Raw genomic sequence first — 22,542 nt, 5'->3', positions numbered from 1 at the left:
CCCCCTCACCACCTGGCCCGGCCCCATCGCCGCCCACCCCGGGCGCCCCCCGGCTCTGCGCATGCTCGGGGCGGCGCAGCGGGTGCCGGTGCGGGGGCTTCGCTGTGTCCCCCCTCCCGGCTCGCTCCCGCCCCGCCGTCCCCCTGCGCCGTCGGGCGGGGGGCGGCGCTGCTGCGGGCGGGCGGCGGCGCGATTGGCCTCCGGGCTGTCACTTGGGCGGCAGGGGTGGCCCCGGGAGCCGCCCGCCCAGCCTTCTGACGGGATGAAGCCTTTAGGGGCACGCGGAGCTCTCTGCAGTTTGATTCAAGCCCCTCGTCTCCCGTCAGTGTGAAGGCAGGGCGGCGGGGAGGACCGCTCGGAGGGGCCTGCGCACGAAAACACCCCTCTCGGCCCATCACGTATGGCTCCGTAGGAGAAGTCATCTCTGGGAATATAGTGGAAAGGACGGAGCTGGTCCAGAGCGAAGGCGCCCGGCTTTCATTCACGCTTGTGGGTGCCCAGCATGGAGATGCAGAGATGGTCCACGAGGTGGAAAACGAAAAGGTGGCCCCGGGTCTCGGCAGGACCCGTGCTTATCGCCCTCGCTATCCTTCTCCGGGCTGCAGAGGTCAGAGGAGGTAAGAGAGCCTCCAGGGGGGTGCGGGGTCGCCTCTCGCCCACCGGGGCCGCGCGTCGGAGCTGTCAGAGCTCGGGGGGACTCGGGACCCGCGGGGGGCCGGGGCAGCGCCGGCGGGGCGTCCCGTGCCGGGGTGCCGCGGGGAGCGAGCGGGGCTCCGCGCCCTCCGCGGGTGCGCGAGGAGAAAGAGAGACTTGTTGAAACAGAGTGATTTCTCGTCTTCCAACACTAAACTCAGTTTAGCGGAACGCGCGTCCGATTTTCAGTTTTCTTCAACTTTCAGGGTCGTTAGTTACTGCGCTCAAGTTCCCGTGGCTGAAACGGAGCGAGGAGTGCCTGCCTTCTCCTCGGAGGAGGTGGCGGCTCTCCGCTGTGATTTTCTCCGTTCTTTCTCCCCCCCCCCCCCCCCCTTTTTTAGAGGATTCCAGCGGGCAAAACGTTTTCCAGGGCTCGAGGGGTGGAGGAAAGGCGTTGGCAGAGGCACCGTGCCCGGCGGTGGCGGCTCCGCAGGTGCTGCTCGCAGCGCCGGGGCTCGGGGGACTCCACAGGGGCGGTTCCCCAGCCTCCTCCGCCCCCGGGAGGACCCAGTGGTCCCTTAGGTGCCCGCGGTCCCGGTGGGAACGAGAGCCCGGCGGCGGCTTCGGCAGAAAGGAATCGCATCCCGCACCACCTCCCCGCATCCCTCCGCACCGCAGCCCCCCCGGCGCGGCTGCCTGGGAGGTGCTGGGGTGGAATCGCCGGGGGTGGGAGCGCTTTCCTCTCCTGCCCGGGGTGGGAGTTCTTGCCTTCTCCTCCCTCCCCACCTCTGGAGCCCGCAGGTGCATCTGGGGGCCGGTCTGGCTGGGGTTCAGGTTGTTATTTTTTCTACGGGTCTGATATCCATGAAGGGGCTTAACTCCCCCAAAAAGAAAGGCTTCATTTGTATGCATTTATTATTTTAGCGAGGTATTTCTCGATCTGGATTCCCGCTTTCTATCAACAGGCGTCCTAGAGGGAGCACCCACCCACAGTAGGGTGGCCGCTTTCCATTCAAGCCCTTTCTGCACGGGCACAACCTTGATGGTGTCAGATCCATCAGGGCTTCTGCCCCCTGCTGGTCCGCTTTAGGACGGGGTTGGAAGAGCTCAGATTTCATCCCCCTTGCAATTCCATGGACTCCAGTGGAGTTAACACCCAGGGTGAATGAACCTCGCAGAGCTTCATGGATTCGGCTCCTCATTACCGTGTCGAAACTAAATTTCTTCAAGAAATACTGTCTGCAGAGGCATGCAAGATTTCATATGCCATCTTTTGTGTGATCTTTCACAGTAGAACTGGCTTGGTTAAATAAGGTCTATGTAGGCTATCTTTACATGGGTTAGATGCAAATAAGAAGTTAAAAAAAAATATAAATTTAAAGCAGCCCAAGAAAAATCAGCAGAAGTTATCTGGTACTTAACCAAAGTCTGTTCTGCACCATTGGGCAGATTAATTTGGTTTGATAACTCTATTAAAAATTAAAAAGTTCTATTAAAAATATTTTCCTTCAGTGTTCTGTGTAAAGGATGTTTCAGAAACGTAAACATAAAACTGCAGGGCTTCTTATGTTTATAGAAGCATAGTGAAAAGAACTTAGTTCTTGAACTTCTTTTGAAATACAGTATGCCATTTGCTTAGAAACTACAGGGAGCTGTGCGGTTAGGGCTTGATCTGTTATTGAAGTCAGTAAGAGTTTTTCCATTGACTACAGAGGGACTAGAATTTGACCTAATTTCCCTGGTGGAGTACAAGTGATATATTTCTGAATCGTCTCTTATGAATTCTAATCTTATTTAATGTAGTTAAAAGATAAAATAGGATGTAATGAATGATATTTGAAAGCAGGAATACCAAGAAACAGAATAAAAACAGCTTACTACAGCAGATAAACAGTGTGACTAAATGAAAATACCAGATAAAATATGAATCTTTGCCCCTATAAGCTCTGTGAAATTAAGTTCTATGTTCTTCAATTATCTTTTCATGGACTACCCCTATGCAAAGAAAATTACATGGTGTATTCATATAAAGTGTTAATCACATAACAGTCCCTTCTTTTTAGGAAGAATTCCATCTAGAGAAACCTCAGAAGATTCCTAAAATTCTTGACTTTTTTTTTTTTTCAAGTTACTTACTTAAAACAAAAAAGAAAGAGAAATATGAGGTGTTTTTCATAGTACCAAGAAAGGGGGTGTGAAGGTGTGGTTGGGCTCTTGAGTGATTTCTTCTTTAGACAGAAAAAGTTACAGAAGTGAGAAGCAACTGAATGGGAAAACTAGTGACTCATAGTTGGTCAGCTCAGTGCCCACCAGTTCTCAAGTAGCTCTTTTTAGAAATATTTTTGCTTTATGAGTTGGCTAAAGTAAAAAAAAAAAATCTGTCTTTTAAAAGACATTCTTTGATTCCCTTTCCCCTTCCTTACCTTTAATACTAAATGTGTAGGTAATGTGTTTGGAATGAATAAACTCATTTAGTCAAAATGGAATGGCTTTAACACTATAAAGTTTTTGTAAGGGCCTGGCATCTATGCACTATTATGATGCTGATTTAATTTTCTTGGGCAAGAAATGAAAAATCAGTTTTTTATTTTAAATTATTTATAAGCTTTTTCAATCAAATGGAAATTCAGCTCTTTAATCTGACTGCAGAAAGATTTAAGAATCCTTACAGAAAATGAGTCTATGAAATTATATATATATATATAAAAAATACACTTTGGACTTTCTGTATAAGTGACCAACAGATTTGTTTCTAATATAGAACAGATATTTTTTTGTGGTCATCTTAGGAAATACAAAGGTTCCTTGTGCTTCCCACACATAGGCTTGGAAACTAGTAGGAGTTCTAGGTGCGGAAGGAATGCAGAAGTGGTCCCAGTAGTGATGGCAAAAAGAGAGTTTTCTTTGTGGATACACACTTAATACTGTTACTTATTTGTAATTGCTTCGTAAGTTACATTGGGAAGATACAGATCTGTTTCTTGAATGAAAGCTGTTTAATGTATCTGGCTAGTCTAAACCTGTACAAAAACATGTTTTAAACGAGAAAAGTGTGTCTCTCTTCTCAGAACTGTTAGTGATGTAAAGCACTTTTGCTTTTAACTGATCAGTTCAATGTTAAGGTTGAAAAAGAATATAAACTTTTTCATTCTTCCTTTATTTTACAGTGAAATAGTCTGATGTGGTAATTTTTAGTTTAACAAAATGCCAACAAACTCAAGACATGGAAGACATACAGAGGTTTCTCAGATAAATATTCACAAAGTGAGCAAAAGTAATTCAATCAAAGAGCTATTTCACTGGATTCAGCTAGTGGTCCTAACTAAAATTTTTCTGAGTCCCAGGGATCAGCAGGTGAAATGGTCCAGTCTTCCCAGTACAATGCAAGAGAAGTCTGCATCTATAGGTCTGTTTTGCTATATAATTTAGATTTTTTTAAATTGTTTCTAAGGTAAAACAATTATTTCGACTTCAGCAGCAGACATGCGACACAGAAAAATGATTGGTATGTGTTGTAGATTCTCTAGAGCATGAATCTTTGCATTTAATTTAGGAAACTTCACGCGTATCCCAGAAAGGACTATTCGGGCTCCCAGAAACTGTCTTTTTACTAGCCCTGAAGAAAAGAAGTTTCTCAGCTTCAGTTACATTTTTATATCTTAACAAATGTAACTATGTAAGTAGACATAGTATGTCCACAAATATTCAGTGGCTCTGGCTTGAAATAATTTCTGTGCCCAGCACCTATTATAGGAATGTCACTAGAAAAAGTAATCTCTGCTATAAAATCGTCCCTGTTGTCCTGGCACCATAGGATTTTCTGATTACTAAAAAAAAAAAGAAAAAGAAAAAGATTTTTGGTAAAATTGGTGTCCATAGCAGTTGTAAAATGTAGGAAAGGAGTTGTCACCATACTCAGTTTTGCAATTGTCTTGCCCAAAGTTATTTGGTCTCCTCCAAACAGGGCCCTTAACTCTAACAAGGCTGCAGGATAATAAAAGAGTCATGACATTACTGCTGAAGTGAAGTTATACCTAAAACACACTGGAGCAATTATGTCTCTCTCGGGTTTGTTTTGTACAGTGGTGAACAGTAGGGTTTCCATCTGCCAGCAAGATTAAGAAGTTGCTTTTCTTTTCTCTGTAGAGCTCTGCCTCTTTTCAGAATAAATCCTCCTAGGATTTGTCAATTTATTGTTGTTCTGAGTATTTGTTGTTGATAGCGAGGGATAAATTAGGCAGAGCTTTTGAGAAATCTCTAATGTTCTGAAAATGTATGGTCTCATGCAGTGATAAAGATTTGCCCTCTGGATGGACTCGATAGAGAGCAGTGGCTTAAAGGGAATTAGGTGAACACACATGCCTGTTGCGACGGTTTATAACTGTACTATGCAGTATTAAATACCAGGTTTACAGACTGTAAATGTAAGGATTAATTCTTGACCCTGTTATTACAATAGTAGTACAATCTGGCAGGACTTAAATTCTTTTTAGCACATTATCACACTTAAGGGGTTGTAAAAACCTTTGTAAATTCTAGGTCTGGGACTTCACTGTATGTCAAAGTGTTAATGCATACAGTATGTGAAATAGAAGCTACTTGGCAGAGCTGATATTGTGGAAGCAAAGTGTTTGCTGCAAAGCAAATTCAAACATGTATTATAAAATATGATTTGAAAAACAAGGATCCTGATTCTGCTATGAATAATCTCACTGCCAGCTAAGCTTTGCCTATGATACACATTATCTTAAGTTATGATTTGAATTAAGGTCACATTGTTGAAGTATTAATGTAGTCTTAAGTTTTACCTACTCTGTCTCTTACCTATCTATCTTCTTAAATTATCATACTAATCTGGTAGGTTATCAAACATTCATTGCAATATAAAAAAATAGAATTCAAAGTTTTACAACCTTGCTGTCTGCTTAAGCAGAATTCCTGCTAATATTGGCAGGATACAGAATTTGGTCTAACTTCCTTGCATTGCTCCCAAAAGAGAGTTCATACTTTTGACATCATTGAACTATGGTGAAAGTTTTAAGTTGTATGACTTAAAAATAATGTAGTTGCTTCTCTATCAAATTAAGTAGGGTTGCTTTAGTTGGCACTGTTTGTAAATCTTGTCTTTAGCTGTGTTTTGCTTTTTTTCTGTCCTGTAGCTGAAAAATGTTCCACACTTGAAAACTCCCATTTATTAGAAGATACTTTTGAAGTCTATTTGAATTACTTCTGAATAAATACCGTGATCAACAAAGCTTTTAAGTGGGCTAATACCTGTCAAGTTTAACTACTGAGGCAATACCTTGTATCTTCCCGTAGCAGTGACCATTTTTAGACTGCATCTTTTTTGATATGGTAATAGAAACAGGATACTCCAAGAATTAAATACTTGTCTTGCTTATTTTCGCGGTTGCAAGTACTGTCTTCGCTGTCTGTCTAAAAAGAACTTTTTGAATCTTCAGTAGAGGCCTCAACATAGTTAGACACTTGGACTGCAGTTCTTTCATAATCTACTTTGGTGTGATGTAGGATTAATTTCACAGAAGTATTCAGAACGACATTAAAATATTGTAAACTGATGGATCATTACAGGTCTGTGCCAGATAATGAACTAGCCCAATCTTTTGAAATATGTTTCTAGATGTATATACATGCACAATATATATTCAGGTAATCTCATAAATTTGTATTTAGATGCCTAGAAGCAAAACAGCTTGATTTTTCAGGAGCAGAATGTAATAAATTTAAGTAGCTTAATTGGTTTCATTTTTGTACTTGGAAGATGCAGTCCACGAAACAGAGTTCATATGCAGTTCTGTAAAGTCCTTCGGTTCATATCTGTAAAAAGTGTTGGAACCATCACAAAAGACACTGAAGAACCAATTCTTTTGATGCTTGCTTCTGGCACAGTCTTCTGTTACATGGCTGGGCTCTCAGTAGAGAACTAGGAGGCAGGCGAATTTCAGACTGCCAGTTCCGAAAGCTTCTGAGGAAGCAGAGATCTGTCCAGGGCTAGCCAGTAGGAAATGCTAATGACAGAAAAACGTCTGGTCCTTTTCTGGTGCTTAGACACCTATGGCAGAACTGCAGGGAGTCATGGGATACAGAGACTGTGGTCTGCAATGGAATGGTTATAAAGTCCATTTTTGTTAAGAACTGGGGTGCTAAGTGAAGCATTGGGGCATAACATGCTTTTGAATTCCTGCTATTGGATGTTTATACCTGTATTATTGCTTAACAGATGAAGAACACAGTAAATTGGTAAGTACAGATAATAATAATTACTTATATATGTTTCTGAAAGATATATGTCATATCTGCCCTCAATAAGTTAGTGTATAAAGATAAAGATAAGAACAAACATATTCCTACCACACTAGGTTTCTGGTAATAAATGGGTCTTATACTGTATCCTAAAGATCAACAAACTAACAATTCAACAAATCCAGATTCTAACACTGCTCATAAAGACATCCTCATTGATAATTTGACCAAGCAGCACCATTTATTCCTCTTTCTGCTCTAGCAACCTCAGGCCTAGCTGGTAGACTGAACTGCTTGCTGATTGCGGATAGAATCATAAACTGAACTAAGAATCTGGGGTAAGGAATGCAAGGAGGGGAAACGTTATCAGGTTTCACAGTAGGAGAACTGCTGAAACAGTTTGAAAAATGGTAGCTAAAATAAACCTGTGTAGAACTTGGACACAGTCTGTTTTTAAGACTGTTTATAAAAGAAAAACATTTCTCTCATTTTCTGGCCTGACAGCACTGTTTTGAGAGATCAACAGCAGAAATTGAAGACTAGTTGCCCCTTCACATGAGTTCAACTTGTTTTTGTATTTTCAACTTTTACATTAATTAAGCCTTAGACTGTCTAATGAGTGTCAGAAACCTTTATCATTGTGGTTTGTATCTTTACCCACCGTGTTGGGACCAGTCCTGTTTAATATCTTCATCAATGACATAGTGGGATTGAGTGCACCTTCAGCAAGTTTGCAGATGACACCAAGCTGAGTGGTGCAGTTGACACTCCTGAGGAACAGGATGCCATCCAGAGTGACCTGGATAGGCTTGAAAAGTGGCCCCACATGAACTTCATGATGTTCAACAAGGACAAGTGAAAGGTCAGGGCCACCACTGATATCAATACGGGCTAGGGAATAAAGGGACTGAGAGCAGCCTTGCTGAGAAGGACTTGTGGGTGGTGGTTGATGAAAAGCTGGACATGAGCCAACAGTGTGTACTCACCTGGAAGGCCAAGCGTATTCTGGGCTGCATCAAAGGAAGTGTGGCCAGCATGTAGAGGGAGGTGATTCTGTCCCCCTACTCTGCACTGGTGAGACCCCACCTGGAGTACTGCATCCAGCTCTGGAACCCTCAGCACAGGAAAGACATGGACCTGTTGGAGTGGGTCCAGAGGAGGGCCACAAAAATTGTTGGACGGATGGAGCACTTCTGCTCTGAGGAAAGGTTGATAGGGTTGGGATTGTTCAGGCTGGAGAAGAGAAGGCTCTAGGGAGACCTTGTTGTGGCCTTTCAGTATCTAAAGGAGGTCTATGGGAAAGATGGGGACAGACTTTCTAGCAGGGCCTGTTGCAATAGAACAAGGAGTAATGGCTTTAAACTAAAAGAGGGCAGTTTTAGACTATTTTTACAGTGAGAGTGGTGAAGTACTGGAACAGGTTGCGCAGAGAGGCTGTAGATGCCCCATCCCTGAAAACATTCAGGGTCAGGTTGGACTGGGCTCTGAGTAACCTGATCGGGTTGAAGATGTCCTCCCTTACTGCAGGGGGATTGAACTAGATGATCTCTAAACGTGCCTTTCAACCCAGACTGTTCTATGATTCTACGATACTATCATTCTGTAGAATACCTGAAGAGTCATTAGAATGAGCTCTAATGGTTACAAACATTCAAAATTTTGAGAAAAGTAAATAAACTAAATAACTGTCAGTTATTGTGTATTTAATACGTAGCATGGTTTCAAAAAACTGTGGAGCAGCCAATACCTTCTATTTAAGTTCCTAAATATGTACCTAGAAATCTAACTATAGGTAGCCTACTTTGAAAGTCTTGTCCACAAATATAAGGAAGCCCTTCATCTATACCTGCCAAATATGCATATTTTAGCCTACCAGGCTGTAATAGCTTCTACTCTTTAAGTGATCTGTCCCAGTGAAATAAAATTGGACTAAACTTTAAAAAAAAAAGCTCCACTTAGAATTGAAGATTAATGTTTCAACAACTCTTTAAGTTTTAGTTTTGCAATGGTTCCATTGGAACAGATAACTGGCAGAATGAAACATATTTCCATGGAAAAATATGAAGTGAAATAAAAATAATTTAGAAACATTGGTCTTCTTAGATTTCTCAGATAATTCATTTTACTGAGGCAAAGTAAAAAAAAAAAAAAAACAAAACTCTTTTCTACTCTAAGGTTTTATCTTGCCCATTACAAGTTACTCACTGTAACACAGGCTATTTCTGGAGTCATTACTGATAAATTATTACTTGCACATTAATCAGAGGAAGGGCATTGCTGAAAAATTATCGTAACTCAAGAAGGTATCTGCTTATTATATCTGTAAAATACATAGTACTGTCTATTATGTCTGAAAAAGGAAAAGCCACAGTTACCAAAATTATTAACAGTATAGCAAACGGTTGCACACTCAGTTTTCCAAGATATAGCTGTAAAGTAAAGAATACTGGCTTCTTTTTTTTTCCCCTTGAGTCTTGTTATTATTTGCATTTAAATTATGTCCCCCAGCATGCAGGCATGCAGTCTGGGAACATCTTGTAAGTTACGAAGGTGAACATAACCTTTAAATAGGGACGGATCGTTGTCCCTGAGCTCCCTTATACATTTAAGAGACTAAGACTCAGGAGTTACCAAACGTAAATATAAATGTAATAGGATTTCAACTTCTGTGCTTTATAAGGCATTTGAATGGAAAGATTAAAATATTTTAATCTAAGTGAGTCATCCTCTGAGCAGTTTCTTATGGGAATGGATTTTGTAGCTAGAAGTTGCCACCACGATCATTTTCCTTTCAGTAGTGGAGAGGTTCACTTTGAGGCCTGATGGCAAACTCCTTCCTCCTGAGAATGCAGATGATTGTTTCTTCTGTATACCCCATCTTCAATATAAGTCTGTCTTGAACTGTTTGGCCCTTAGTCATCAATCCCATGATACAAGAGGAAATGGTTAGAGATCTGCTTGGCCAATCAGACGTTCACGAGTCCATGGGGCCAGTTGGGATCCACCCAAGGGTATTAAGGGAGCTGGTGGAGGTGCTTGCCAAACCCCTTTCTATCATCTACCAGCAGTCCTGGCTGACTGGGGAAGTTCCACTTGGCAGGAGGCTGGCAGATGTTACACTCATTTACAAGAAGGGTTGGAGGGAGGATCCAGGGAACTACAGGCCTGTCAGTCTGACCTCAGTGCCAGGGAAGGTCGTGGAGCACATCACCTTGATAGTGCTGTCACACAGTACACACAGGACTACCGGATGATCAGACCCAGTCAACATGGGCTTAGGAAGGGCAGGTATTGCTAAACTAACCTGATCTTCTATGACAAGGTGACCTGCTTAATGGATGAAGGAAAGGCTGTGGATGTGTAGTGTACTTAGACTTCAGTAAAGCCTTTGACACTATTTCTCACAGGATTCTACTCAAGACACTGGCTTCCGCTGGCCTGGACAGGTGCACCCTCTGCTGAGTGAAAAATCCGTCTGGGTAGCCGGGTCCAAAGAGTGGTGGTGAATGGAGTTAAATCCACCTGGAGGCCAGTCACAAGTGGAGTCCCTCAGGGCTCAGGGCTGGGTCCAGTTTTGTTCAATATCTTTATCAATTATGAGGATGACGGGCTTCACTGTACCCTTAGCAAGTTCGTGGATGACACTAGGTTGGAAGTGTCGCTCTGCTTGAGGACAGGGAGGCTCTACAGAGAGATCTGAATGGACTGGATCGATGGGCTGAAGGCCAACAGGATGAGGTTTAACAAGGCCAAGTGCAGAAGCTTGGGACACAACAACCTCGTGCAGCTCTACAGGCTTGGGGAAGAGTGGCTGGAAAGCTGCCTGACAGTGAAGGACCTGGGGGTGTTGGTAGACAGCGGCTGAACATGAGCCAGCAATGTGCCCTGGTGGCCAAGAAGGCCGACAGCTTCTTGGCTTGTACCAGAAACAGCGTGGCCAGCAGCACCAGGGAAGCAATTATGCCCCTGTACTTAGCACTGATGAGGACACTCCATGAATACTGTGTTCAGTTTTGTCAAGAAGACATTGAGGTGCTGGAGCGTGTCCAGGGATGGGACTCTGTTGTACAGTTCATTTTTTTGTGTGCTTTATCTTCTTCATTTTTAAAAAACAGGAACTTATGCTGGATCTTCTAAATGATTGACAGTTTGGTATCTTGAAAGACATAGGACACTCAGGTTCCCATCTCACACAATTCTGACTTCTAAAGTGGCAGTGAAAGTTGCACATCTCTCTCTGAACTTTTTTTGAAACAAGGACATATGCTATGAGCTTTGCATTGTGTTTAGTAAGAAGAATGATCCTGCAGTTGATTTTCTAGCAGTGGAAAATAGCACAGTGGAAACTTGCTTTTTGATTGCAGCCTGAAACTCAGGGGAACTTCATCTGAAAAATGCATATTTTCTCTGATGAACACAGGTTTGTCTTCAAAGGGTTATCTTGTGGCTTTGTCTGGCTTCTGCGCAGGAGGTAGCCTTCACATAGAACTGCAGTGTGGCTGTGAACACCTACATGAAGGGACCCACTTTCAGGGTCTGATCTTGTATTTTGTCAAATTTGCCATGGCAAAGAGTTGAGTTTTCAAAGCTGATGTCTTAAGTTTCATAAGGAGAATTAACTGTACCCCAAGAACTGGTGAACAAAACTGTTTGCATGATGCTTTTTTGTTGGTTATTTCCTTGCCATCTCGTCACCAAATTGGAAGGATTCGAAAGCATTACATCATATTGCCAATATATGGGTTACATTAATGTTGCCCCATACGAATACAAGCTGAAATCTGAATTTGTGGACCATGCAAACAGGCTATTCTGGTTATTTCTTACAATTCCCAGAAACTATATGAGAAGAATGCCAGAGAAGAAGCAGTTTTCAGGAAGAAGTAAAACTCCCAGGATACAGCGATGCTGGGCACTATTAGAACCTACAGAAACTGGCAGAGAGAAGCCCCAGTTTCAGCTGATAGCTTCCAAACTATGCTATTCCCTTACTGTGTCCATTATCTTCCTGCCTTTCTACCTAGGTCTTCTAAGCAGGCCAGTGTTGGCTGTGTGAAGACTTCTCGTTGTCCTTTAAACTTCAAACAAGTTGCCTCTAACCAGTTAGGGTCTAAGTGCTGCTGTTTATTTTTGATTGGATTCCTACTTGTGCTTTGTGACATATTGGGAGCAGCTGTGTCCAGTGCTTTCTGTGGAGGCATTGAGCAGATCATCTGAACATGCACAGCAAGCTCATCAAGAATTCTGAGGCTAATGTCTCAAATGGCAGCCTGGTCAGGGCTACGGAACGCTTGCTCCGGCTATGTTGCCATAGTTCCAGAAAATGTAAAAAAATCCTGAAATTTACCAAGACAAAATTTCCACTAGTAGGAAGTGGCTGTTTCTGCGGAAACCATAATATCTGGTAGCCCTGGGCATGACATAGGAGGAGTGTAGGGGAAAACTGTTTCACACAGTGAGCCCTGTTTTCAGCTGGGGGGTGTCAAGAGTGGCTGTGAGGAGACTTACGGGCCTGCTGCCTTCCAGCCAAAATGTGGAATTGATTGCATCCTAGTTTGGGCATTTGGTGACAGTGAAGCCCAGGTTAAATAATGACATACACAAGAATGTTGCAAAAACATTTATGAGGGAGAGACACAAACTCAGTTTATTTCACAGACTGAATGAGATGCAGGTTTCTATCAAAAGCAAATGTTTGTGAAGAAGCATATTAAATGTTATACATTCCTGCCTGGTTTATCTAAAGACTTCTGAAGAATTACTTTTAATTTTTTTTTTTAATTTTATTGGTCAAAGTGATTTTGTGAAATCTTTTATATAAATTAGGGAAGCACTTCCTGTTTTTTGTGATTTATAATTATTTAGTAAGTCAGCCATGTAATCTTTGGAGATTGACTAATTACCTTTCTTGCCTAAGTTACTTCATATAACTTACCGTTTCTATGCAAGGTACACTTCTAGAAATCCCTGTAAACTGACTAGTTTTTTTTTTTATTTACATTTTCTGAATCGTAGTTTGCGGAAATAAATGTCGTCTATGTGCTGTTAACAAAACATTTGTTCTTATTGTTTGGAATTTGTGGTTTGAAGATTGTTCTCTTCTATTATTATCCTGTTTCTTGTCCGGAAGTTTTTTTAGCAGCAGAACTAGTGGGGGGTAATGAATGCTTTTCTAGTCAGCCGGGCAAAGAACAGCCATTATTCTAAAAAATAATGAAGAATCTGGTAGAAATTATAGAATAGATCAAAGGAAAAAGGAATGAAGCAGTGACTGACTTATACAGTGACTTGGAATTGTTACTAATATTTCCAGTGACTGGTTCTACCTTAGTTTATTCCTTAAAATTGTTATATGTACTGCAAAAGTAGCCATAAGTTACCAGAAAAAAAAGTGTAGCAGTTCCTTCAGTGTGATAGGAACCTTAGAATTGTCTGGAATACCTATAGAAAATACATTATATCCATTAAAATTATTTGGTCAATACTTAACAGAGGGGTAAGACTAATGTTCCAGAGTTTGCACGCTATTGAAACTTTTCTTTGGAGAATGTCCAAACATAATTTCTTGAATCTGCAGTATATGTTGATTTTAAGTAAATTCAGGTGGTGTGTACTGCAGTATTCATTCAAAATGTATTAGCTTGTAACAAGCATTGACTGTTTGGTTTATATTTGACAACATCATCTGACAGAAAAAGGAAATGAAAAGTTACATGTTGTGACTAAAAGCAGCTCACAAGCATTTTCTTTTGTGTTTTAAGACATAAGAAGTTATGTGCATTTTAGACTGATTTAGAAAACCTCAGATTTTGGTTTTAACGAATATGCATTTGATGTTATCCAAAGATAGGTTTGACCACAAAGTTGTGCTCTTCATATTTGGCAATGCCAGGAGATGAATAGGATGAGCTAATTAAGTTTAACTTTGTTCACATCTGTTATTGATAGTGAGTATACTGAAGTGACTTCTGAGATACTACAGTGACACAAAAATAGTAATACTGCCTAGAACTGTACAAATAATAAGAAAAAAAGGTAGAAATCTTTCCATCAGTGAAATGAATTTAGAATATTGCTTTGCCTATGTTTTTACACTCTTTCACTTGCTCCTTGCAAATAGTTGTTCACACAGGGAATTTTGTGTCTCAAGCTGGTATTTGTTGACACATCAAATGAATAGAGAACAGATTATTTCTTGTTAATGCAACAGTGCCGTTTAAAGACATGAAGGGTCAGATTTACCAAATAGATTTCTCAGCTTGAACAATGAGATACATGCAAAACTTTGTCTTTCCAGATAAAGTGATTGTAAGTGCCAATATAAAATCTGCAGAATAGTCCCAGTGAAATAATGTTCTGTTGAAATTCTGTTTCCAAACAAAAAAAAAATTAGTGAAGCCATGATCTGTAGCGAGTCTGAACACCTTCATTTTTTCTGGAAGAAAAGTTATACACTAGGCAAACTATGTTCTCTCACTGCCTCTGTTGAAGTGCTTGTCCATTCAGAACTTTTTTAACAACTTTTGCCGTGATGTACTTTTATAGATTAAGGCTTTCTTGTTGTCTTATATATGTGTGTATTTTAAAATAACTTTATGTCAGTATTGGTGCAGTAGCAGCTCTGGATTTCAACTTTATATTGTTGCACACTAAGTTTAAATGCAAACTGTTCATACTTGGGCTGTAAAATACCAAACAAGTCCATCTGAATCTTATCTTGAAAGTAGTGAAAGACTGTGATTCAGTCCATTCACTCTTTGTAGGTGAAGCAGGTACATTTTTCTTTCTCTAACTGGATAAGAAGTGAGCGCAGCTTCTTCCTTATCACTTCATGTCTGAAAAAGCAGCCGTATGCAATCCGAATGTATTTTAATGTTAGCCACAGATGAGTTTCTGATAGCAGATTATTAGTAGCTGAATACTTCTGAAACTTTTGTGCAAACTTTTAAAATCATCTCTGCTGCTTAGAAATCACTCATTAAAAGAACGTGTTGTAAGTTTCAATCACCAAGGTTCTCTGTGTTTGGGAAACAGGTATTTTCAGTGTGTAGCCAAGTAGTTCAAGAATCTGATAGTAACAATTACATTGGATGAAATGAACTTGAGTGAAGTCATTCAGCACTTCTATTCCTCTCTTGTGAGACTTCACCTGGAGTGTTGTGTCCAGTTCTGGAATCCTTAACATGAGGAGGATATGGAACTGTTGGAACGGATCGAGAGGAGGGCTACAAAGATGATCAGAGGGTTGGAGCATCTCCCATATGAGGACAGACAGAGAGACTTTGGGTTGTTCAGCTTTGAGAAGAGAAGGCTCTGGGGAGATCTTATAATGACCTTCCAGTACTTGAAGGGGGTGTACAAGAAAGCTGGGGAGGGACTTTTTACAAGGGCAAATAGTGATAGGGCTAGGGGGAATGGCTTTAAATTGAAGCAGGGCAGATTTAGACTAGATTTTGAGCAGGAAATTCTTCACAATGAGGGTGACGAGACAGTGGGTCGGGTTGTCCAGGGAAGTTGTGGATGCCCCATCCCCGTAAGTGTTCAAGGCCATGTTGGATGGGGCCTTGAGCAGCCTGATCACAGGTGTCCCTGCCCACGGCAGGGGGTTGGAACTAGATAATCTTTAAGGTCCCTACCAACAAAAACGTTTCTATGACTCTATGAACTCATATATTTCAAAGTTTATAATCCTTATTTAAAAATAATCTTATTAAAATAATATTCTGGTGTAGAAATAATCTGCAATAAATCAAAATAGGATGCAGTTACTGCTATGATTTTACACATACATTTTTGTGATGAAATTAATTGAAATTAATACCCTTTTTAGAAGCTGCATACTGTAGAGATGCATGATGAGTAACTATTTTTTATTCTTTTTTTTTTTTTTCTGTCAGCTGAGCCTGTTGATGTGCTAAAGGCATTAGAATTTCACAATTCACCGGAAGGAGTATCAAGAACAGCAGGATTTTGCACAAACAGAAGAGATTCAAAAGGATCGGATGTTGCCTACAGAGTTTCAAAAACTGCACAGCTGAGTGCCCCAACAAAGCAGCTGTACCCAGGTAAGATTGCCACAAAGCTATTACTTTGTTAAATTATCTTTCTGTCTATGTTTTTAGGGTATCTAAAGCACGGCATGTAGTCTATCATCAGTACTATAAAACACTGTCATCCGTAGAATTAGGCCTGCCTGCAAATGACAGGTCATGTGCTTTATCCACTGAATGAACCGTTTTTTATTGGCTTCAGTTTTAAAGTTGTTCGTCAAATTTTATGTCACTGGCAGGACTGCCCTGTAAGACATGTTACCTTTTCTTTCGTGATGCTATCTGTCTTATTTTGTGGTTTTGGCAACTTTCCTCCAGTTTCAGTAGTCCATTTAAAACCTATACTTCCTGGAGTAATGCTGCAGTGGTAGGAATGAGTTGCGGTTGGCCATTGCAAAATTGTTCCCAGAAGTACCATCTGTTAAGAATTACTTAAGAGTATCTGGGTATTTGTGGGACTAAACAAGGCTAGACGTGGATAGCAGGTAATGTGATTCCGTCTTCTCTCAAATTTCTCTAAAATGAAACAATCACATTTTGGAAAAAGATTCTTTGGATGTTAAGGAGAGACTTCTATTCCGTTATTTTGCTATGACTTGTCACTTGACCTAAACTGTTGAGGAAAATAATGGGAATATTAAAAAACAAAAATCATGGAACATTTATTTTTTTCTGCTTTGATACATCATGCAGAGTTTGAACATGTCTGTTTATAAACATACAGATTAGGTGTTGGCAAAGAAAGAATACTTCCTTTTTTTTTCTTTCAATGTAGCAATCATATAGATATCATCCAAGATCCGTAAGCTGAAGATAGTTTACAGAGCTATCCAACTGAGAATATCATTCACTAAATGGCACATTACAGTCTACAAAGTCCTGCTGATATCAGTGTGGCTATATTACTACTTCACCTAAGTAAGGTTAGCAGAATATGGGCTGCCTTTTCTTTAAAAAATGCAAAAATGATCCATTGTATTGAAAAATGGCCTAAGTTGCACAGTGTAATAAGCTGGCACTTTTATGTTCTGAGTTTTACAATGTGTGACATTGAAGACAAGTGGTACAACAAGAAACCTTATATGAGCATTCAAATACAACTGGGCAGATGATTAAACTGACTTGGAATCACTGAGGTTTTTCCTAAATTTAGAACAGTACAAGCACCTTCTAAACCAAAGCCCAAGAGTCTAGAGCTGGAAGTCCAAGAGCTTGGGTTGACTTGCACTTATTCGTAAATCAAATTGTAGCATGAAGAGGAGACCCGGCAGCTGCAATAATAACTGTTCTTATTATCGATGAATGCCAGAACAAATAAGTACCTAATGTTATTCTGTGACATCTAAATTTCTATAGCCTTTCACTGCCTTAATTTAGGTACTCTTCTTATTATTTCTGTCTGGTTTTGCTTTACAACTGGAATTAATAAAATCTGCTTGATTTTACTAATCTGTTGCAACGCTTCTGTGTGCAGTAGATGATAAAAAGCATTGCTCAGACACAGTATGAGAAGAAGCCACCACAAAACTTTGCTTAATACAGGAAATTGTCCTGCTATCCCTTACTTCAGTAAAGAACCTAGAAACAATTTTTTTGGAGGGGATTATGGTAATTACCTCCTTTTGAATCTTGCAGAACAGGCATCCTCTTTCCACCACAATAAATCCTTCTTTTGCAGGGATTATTCTTAAAGATACTTAAGTGATCATGTCCATTTTTCCTAGTATTCAATAGTAGTGGAAGGACTACAGAAGATATCCAAGATAAGACTGAGTTGTGAGCTAAAGCATACAAGTTGTAGTGCATGCTGTGCTTGATCTCGCCTAACTCCTATAGCTCATCAGGAAGTAGAGGTATCTTTTAGCTGCTGTAGCTCAAAGGGAGCTGAGAGCATCAATATAGCCATCTTTTAAAAATTGATCTAATAATATTTAAGTACTTCCTAGAGTATAGTAGGCATTGATTTCACTGACTGGATGACTCTATATAATTGTAAAGATAACTTCTTAGATTTTTGTTGTACTGTTTCTTTAAAAGCTCTAGTTACTTTTTACAAGAGCATGTAGGAACAGGATTGGCAGTCCAGATATATACAAAGATTTTTCTAGTGATTTCCCTTCCGAATATGTTATTTTTTGTTATTCTCCAAATAGTCAAACCATGCCAATAAACAAGACATGTAAAAGTAGTTGAGAAGACTTTGATAACTATTCCAGAAATGTGTCTGAGAACTATAGATACATAGCAATGGTTGGTTTTCCATTTGGGAATGTTATGTCATAATATTTCTATGATAACAGAAATTACTGAACGGAGGCACATGACTCTTTTTCAGTCACCTGTCTTAGAAAGCTCTCAGGGTTATTTTTAAGTGTTGTTACGTGCTTGAAGAACACATGCCCAGACTAGCTGAAGTAGTGTCACCTGCCTTAATCATTTCCAACATGTCTTTCAGATTAACCGTGCAGATAGGGCAAGTGTTCAGTGCTTTTGTTGACAGTCATTTTTTCTCTTTCTTTTGCTTTCCTTGTCGTCTGTCTACTCTGGCATTAAAAGATACAATGTAAGGTTTAATTTAATCTGTAACCTAACAACTTTGCTTTGTCACTAAAAAGCTTGACTAAAGTCTTACCAGAATAAATGAAATGCATCCTATTTATTGAGCTTTGATCCCTTCTGAATAAGATGTCAAAACAAGCCCTTAGGTGGTCTGTATTATTACAGTATTTCAACAACTTTCTACCAAAAAAGTTTTAGAACATTTTCCCCACTCTTACGCACATAAAGTTGCAGTTATATTCATTGCTGACATTATAATTAGATTCTAGTCCCTCTCTTACTTATATGTCAAATTGCAGCTGAAGCCACACGGAATCAATGTATATTCTGAATTTTTAGAATCTCAGTCTTACCCTTCATTTGTTCTTAAGCCTCATAGACTTCTGCATTAAGTGAAATGTAGATTTACCACCAGATTCAATAGAAGCAGTCCTTTCTTTATAAATAAGCTATATCCAGTTTTAATTTAGTTTATTTTTAGTTGTAAACGTTGAAACAATGATTGATATATCATCTCTACTTCAAAGAGAAAGCATCAAAGAATAAATGAAAATTAAATGTTCTTTGATTTTTGCCTAAACCTACTAAGTAAAACTAGTTATCTATTTTTTCAGTGTTAAGCAGAATATCATTCCAGAAAGACTGAAATATATATTGCGAGATAGAAAGTAAACAAGTGATTATCAAGGGAGATAAAGTGCTTGGAATCATATTTGCTATAATATGAATACTTATTTTGTTGAGTCAAGTCTTAGGGCACACTTTTAAATTAGAAGATTGCCAAGAAGAAGACGAATAGAAAAAATAATGAATGTGAAACTGTCATTGTTCTGGCATGTATTGTATTATTATGTAAATTCACAATAGATTTTCAAATCATGTGTTTAAGAACCGTTAAGGTAAATTTTTCAGGAATTAAAGTGAGACCAGAAAGAAAAAAAAAAGTTAGATTTTTTTTTTCTGGTGTAATTTTGTATGTACTCTTTTGGAGAATTAAAGAACCCTAACAGTTTGTATGCAGTATCCTCTGTGCTTATAGAAAAAAAATAAAACTTTAAAGAACGGTTTGATCTTTTGTGAATTTGTAACTGTATCTATCACTTTGTTTACAGGTGGAGATTTTCCAGAAGATTTCTCAATATTAATGACAGTAAAACCTAAAAAGGGTATCCAGTCTTTCCTTCTGTCCATCTACAATGAGCAAGGAATTCAGCAAATAGGTGTTGAAGTTGGTAGATCACCTGTCTTCCTGTTTGAAGACCAAAATGGAAAACCTGCCCCAGAAGACTATCCTCTTTTCAGAACAGTCAACATTGCTGATGGCAAGTAAGTAAAATTTTAAGATGAAAAATAATATCACAGACCACTCTATAGGTGATTGTTGTCTTTACAATCTGTTATCTTAAATAATTAAATAGATAGGCAACACAATTTCCAGCTAGTTCGACTGCTGTGGTACAAAATCGAAGAACTTTTGCAGGAGGGTACAGTTCCACCTTCAAATGGGTATACAGCTACAAATAAAGCCAAACCACCTTTCTTATTTGCCATTTCTATAAATCAAGAGTGTAGAAATAGTCATAGAAGTTAAATCACAAAAACTGAACCTATGAAGATTCTTCCTGTGCAATACAGAAAGAAACTCTGTTTTCCAAAAGACCTAAGGAATAGTCTAACTAAGCAGGCTGTCTTGTCCATTTGAAGGTGATAGGCAGAGTGATGACAAGTTGACAAGGCAGAATAGCATTTCTCCTATCCTTAACCAAAACAGCAGATAAATAAGATGGTTTGAGATGTCTATATATATATGTATAAATCAGGGATGGATAAACTGGGCAATTAATCTGAAGTGCTGCAAGGACTTACGCTGCACACTCAAAGACAATTAATCTCAGACATCTGTTGTGTTAATACAGTTGTTAATTTTTTGTACCTAGCTTTCCTTTGTAGACAAGTACTCTTTCTCTGGGACTGTCATTCTAGTGCTTTTAAATGGGCATTCATTCTTTCAAAAGCTTTTTATTTATTGTGCTGCAGTCCAGGAAGAACAGCCACAGTTTAGTGAGATACATAGAGTGAAATTTTATTAAAGCAAAAGAAAACAAATCAGTAGAGAAGGAAGTGCAAAAAATAAACTAAAATGAAATATGTTTATAAAGCAACAAGGGATTAAAAAAAAAGAGAGAGAGAGAAAGTCATTTCCCATTTCCCTAGCAGCAGGAATGATAAAACAAAGCAACAGACCCTTTTTTTTTTTTTGATTGACTTCCTCTAAATAACAAAGCTTTGACAAAATTTCACCCAAAATGCTGAGAAACTGTTAAAAATGAAGAATTCCAAGTGAACTTGGTTTCATACAATTTCCTGCAGTGAGACTATTCAACTTCTAAATCAACTGGAATCAATCCTGTCCATAGTGAGCTATGCTTTCATACTTTCATCTTCTTCATGCTTTCAAAAGATAGACCAACAATTTTCTCTGACTCAGCTTTTTTATGAAGGATCTAGGACAACAATCTTCGTCTCAAAATGAGATATATTTAAAAAGTGTAAACAGTGTAATGTGCCTGAGGATGCATGGACAGTTTGCTTTTATAATGACGATGCTTAACTGCGTTCCAGAGAAAACATGGAATTAGAGCTCTGGCTCAGTGATACTGTATAGCAGTCAGATTCCATTAACTTGAGGTGTTCCTTTTGATATACAGAAGCTCTTTGTAACAATGATCTAAGCTGTCTCTCTGATTTAGACAACCTTAGTGCAACAAATGCCAACTAAAATAATTTAATTCCAGCCTTCCTCTCAGCAGTCACATACTTTGTGACACATTTTGACGCTTTTTGCCCTGATTGTGTCAAAGACTTAAATATGTTTTGCTCCATCTTAGATTACAGAGTGACCTGGTCTTCGTTTTAGATATTTAAGTTGTCATAGAGAGGCACACTAAGTTAATATGGTCTGTCATGATTAAATAAATTCTCATAAATCAAATTGTACAAAACTTTGTTCTCAAATGTCTTTAAAATAAACTCATTTGTCAGTATGCTGAATCACTTCATTCAGTTTTTGGTATAGGCAAAGCTATTGTTGCAATAATATTGGCAAGCATTTGTAAGTATATATATCTGGAAAGGTGTCTGTGATGGAGCTGTTGTACATCTTTGAAAAATCTCTGTAGCTATTGGACACATTCACATAAGTGAAAGAAAGTGGTAAAATTTTGGTGACTGATCACAGAACAAACAGTAAAGTGTAAATAACAAAGAAGAAGCTGCTGGGTTAAATATATTTGAACAGTAATTCCTTAAGTATTTTGGAAAACCGAACAGATGCATGAAAATAAAATTTGCTGTCAGAACTTTCAATCTAAAAAATATAAGCAATGCCCTTGCTTTTAATTTGAGTTTAATAATGATCTCTGGGTAAAGCTTCAGAGAAGGTCAACTTGAACTTCATTTTTCATAGGATACTCCCAATGAGTTATGGATCAGATTCTTTTGTACTAAGGGGCAGAAGTTATATAGTGAAGAGACAAAGCATTGTGTATGTTTATGTACATGTGAAATAAATAAATAAATAAATGGAGACATTTAAATTTTGAACTGTGACTTTATTGGTGCACAATCTGTAATAAACTGTCTTGATGAGAACACAGGGACCTAGTTTTACAAATAAAAAATTACAGTAGAATTATGTTTCTTTTGTGACTAGGTGGCATCGAGTAGCTATTAGTGTGGAGAAAAAAAGTGTTACAATGATTGTTGATTGTAACAAAAAAACTACAAAACCACTTGAAAGAAGTGACAAAACAGTTGTGGACACCAATGGCATCACTGTCTTTGGAACCAGGATTCTGGATGAAGAAGTGTTTGAGGTAAAATCTTTGCTGAAGAAATGGAATTGAGTGATTTTGTATTGAGTGAAGTGCTTAATGCAATCAGAATAAATTTTCTAGGGCAAAAGCTGGTAAATGTAGTAAGATGTGGAAACTTTTATTCGTAGAACCCGTTATGACCGGCTGAAATAAAAGAAAAC

General features: G+C 39.2%; 1 protein-coding gene across 5 annotated transcripts in view; it reads left to right on the top strand.

Moving 5' to 3' along the window:
• Positions 1-224: 224 nt before the first annotated feature.
• The window catches only part of COL11A1 (collagen type XI alpha 1 chain), a 151,534-nt gene continuing 129,216 nt past the window's right edge, over positions 225-22,542 (top strand). For all 5 annotated transcript variants that reach the window (XM_054073371.1, XM_054073373.1, XM_054073369.1 and 2 more), the window contains exons 1-4: positions 225-617; positions 15,795-15,962; positions 19,619-19,832; positions 22,219-22,381. In XM_054073371.1, the coding sequence (XP_053929346.1) occupies positions 503-617; positions 15,795-15,962; positions 19,619-19,832; positions 22,219-22,381 (660 nt within the window). In that variant the 5' untranslated portion in view covers positions 225-502. The remainder of the gene's footprint in view (positions 618-15,794; positions 15,963-19,618; positions 19,833-22,218; positions 22,382-22,542) is intronic.

The sequence above is a fragment of the Cuculus canorus genome, chromosome 8 (assembly GCF_017976375.1).
Source record: "Cuculus canorus isolate bCucCan1 chromosome 8, bCucCan1.pri, whole genome shotgun sequence".
NCBI lineage: Eukaryota > Metazoa > Chordata > Aves > Cuculiformes > Cuculidae > Cuculus > Cuculus canorus.
Note: the sequence above shows the minus strand (reverse complement) of the source record. Positions and strands in the feature narration are given on the sequence as shown.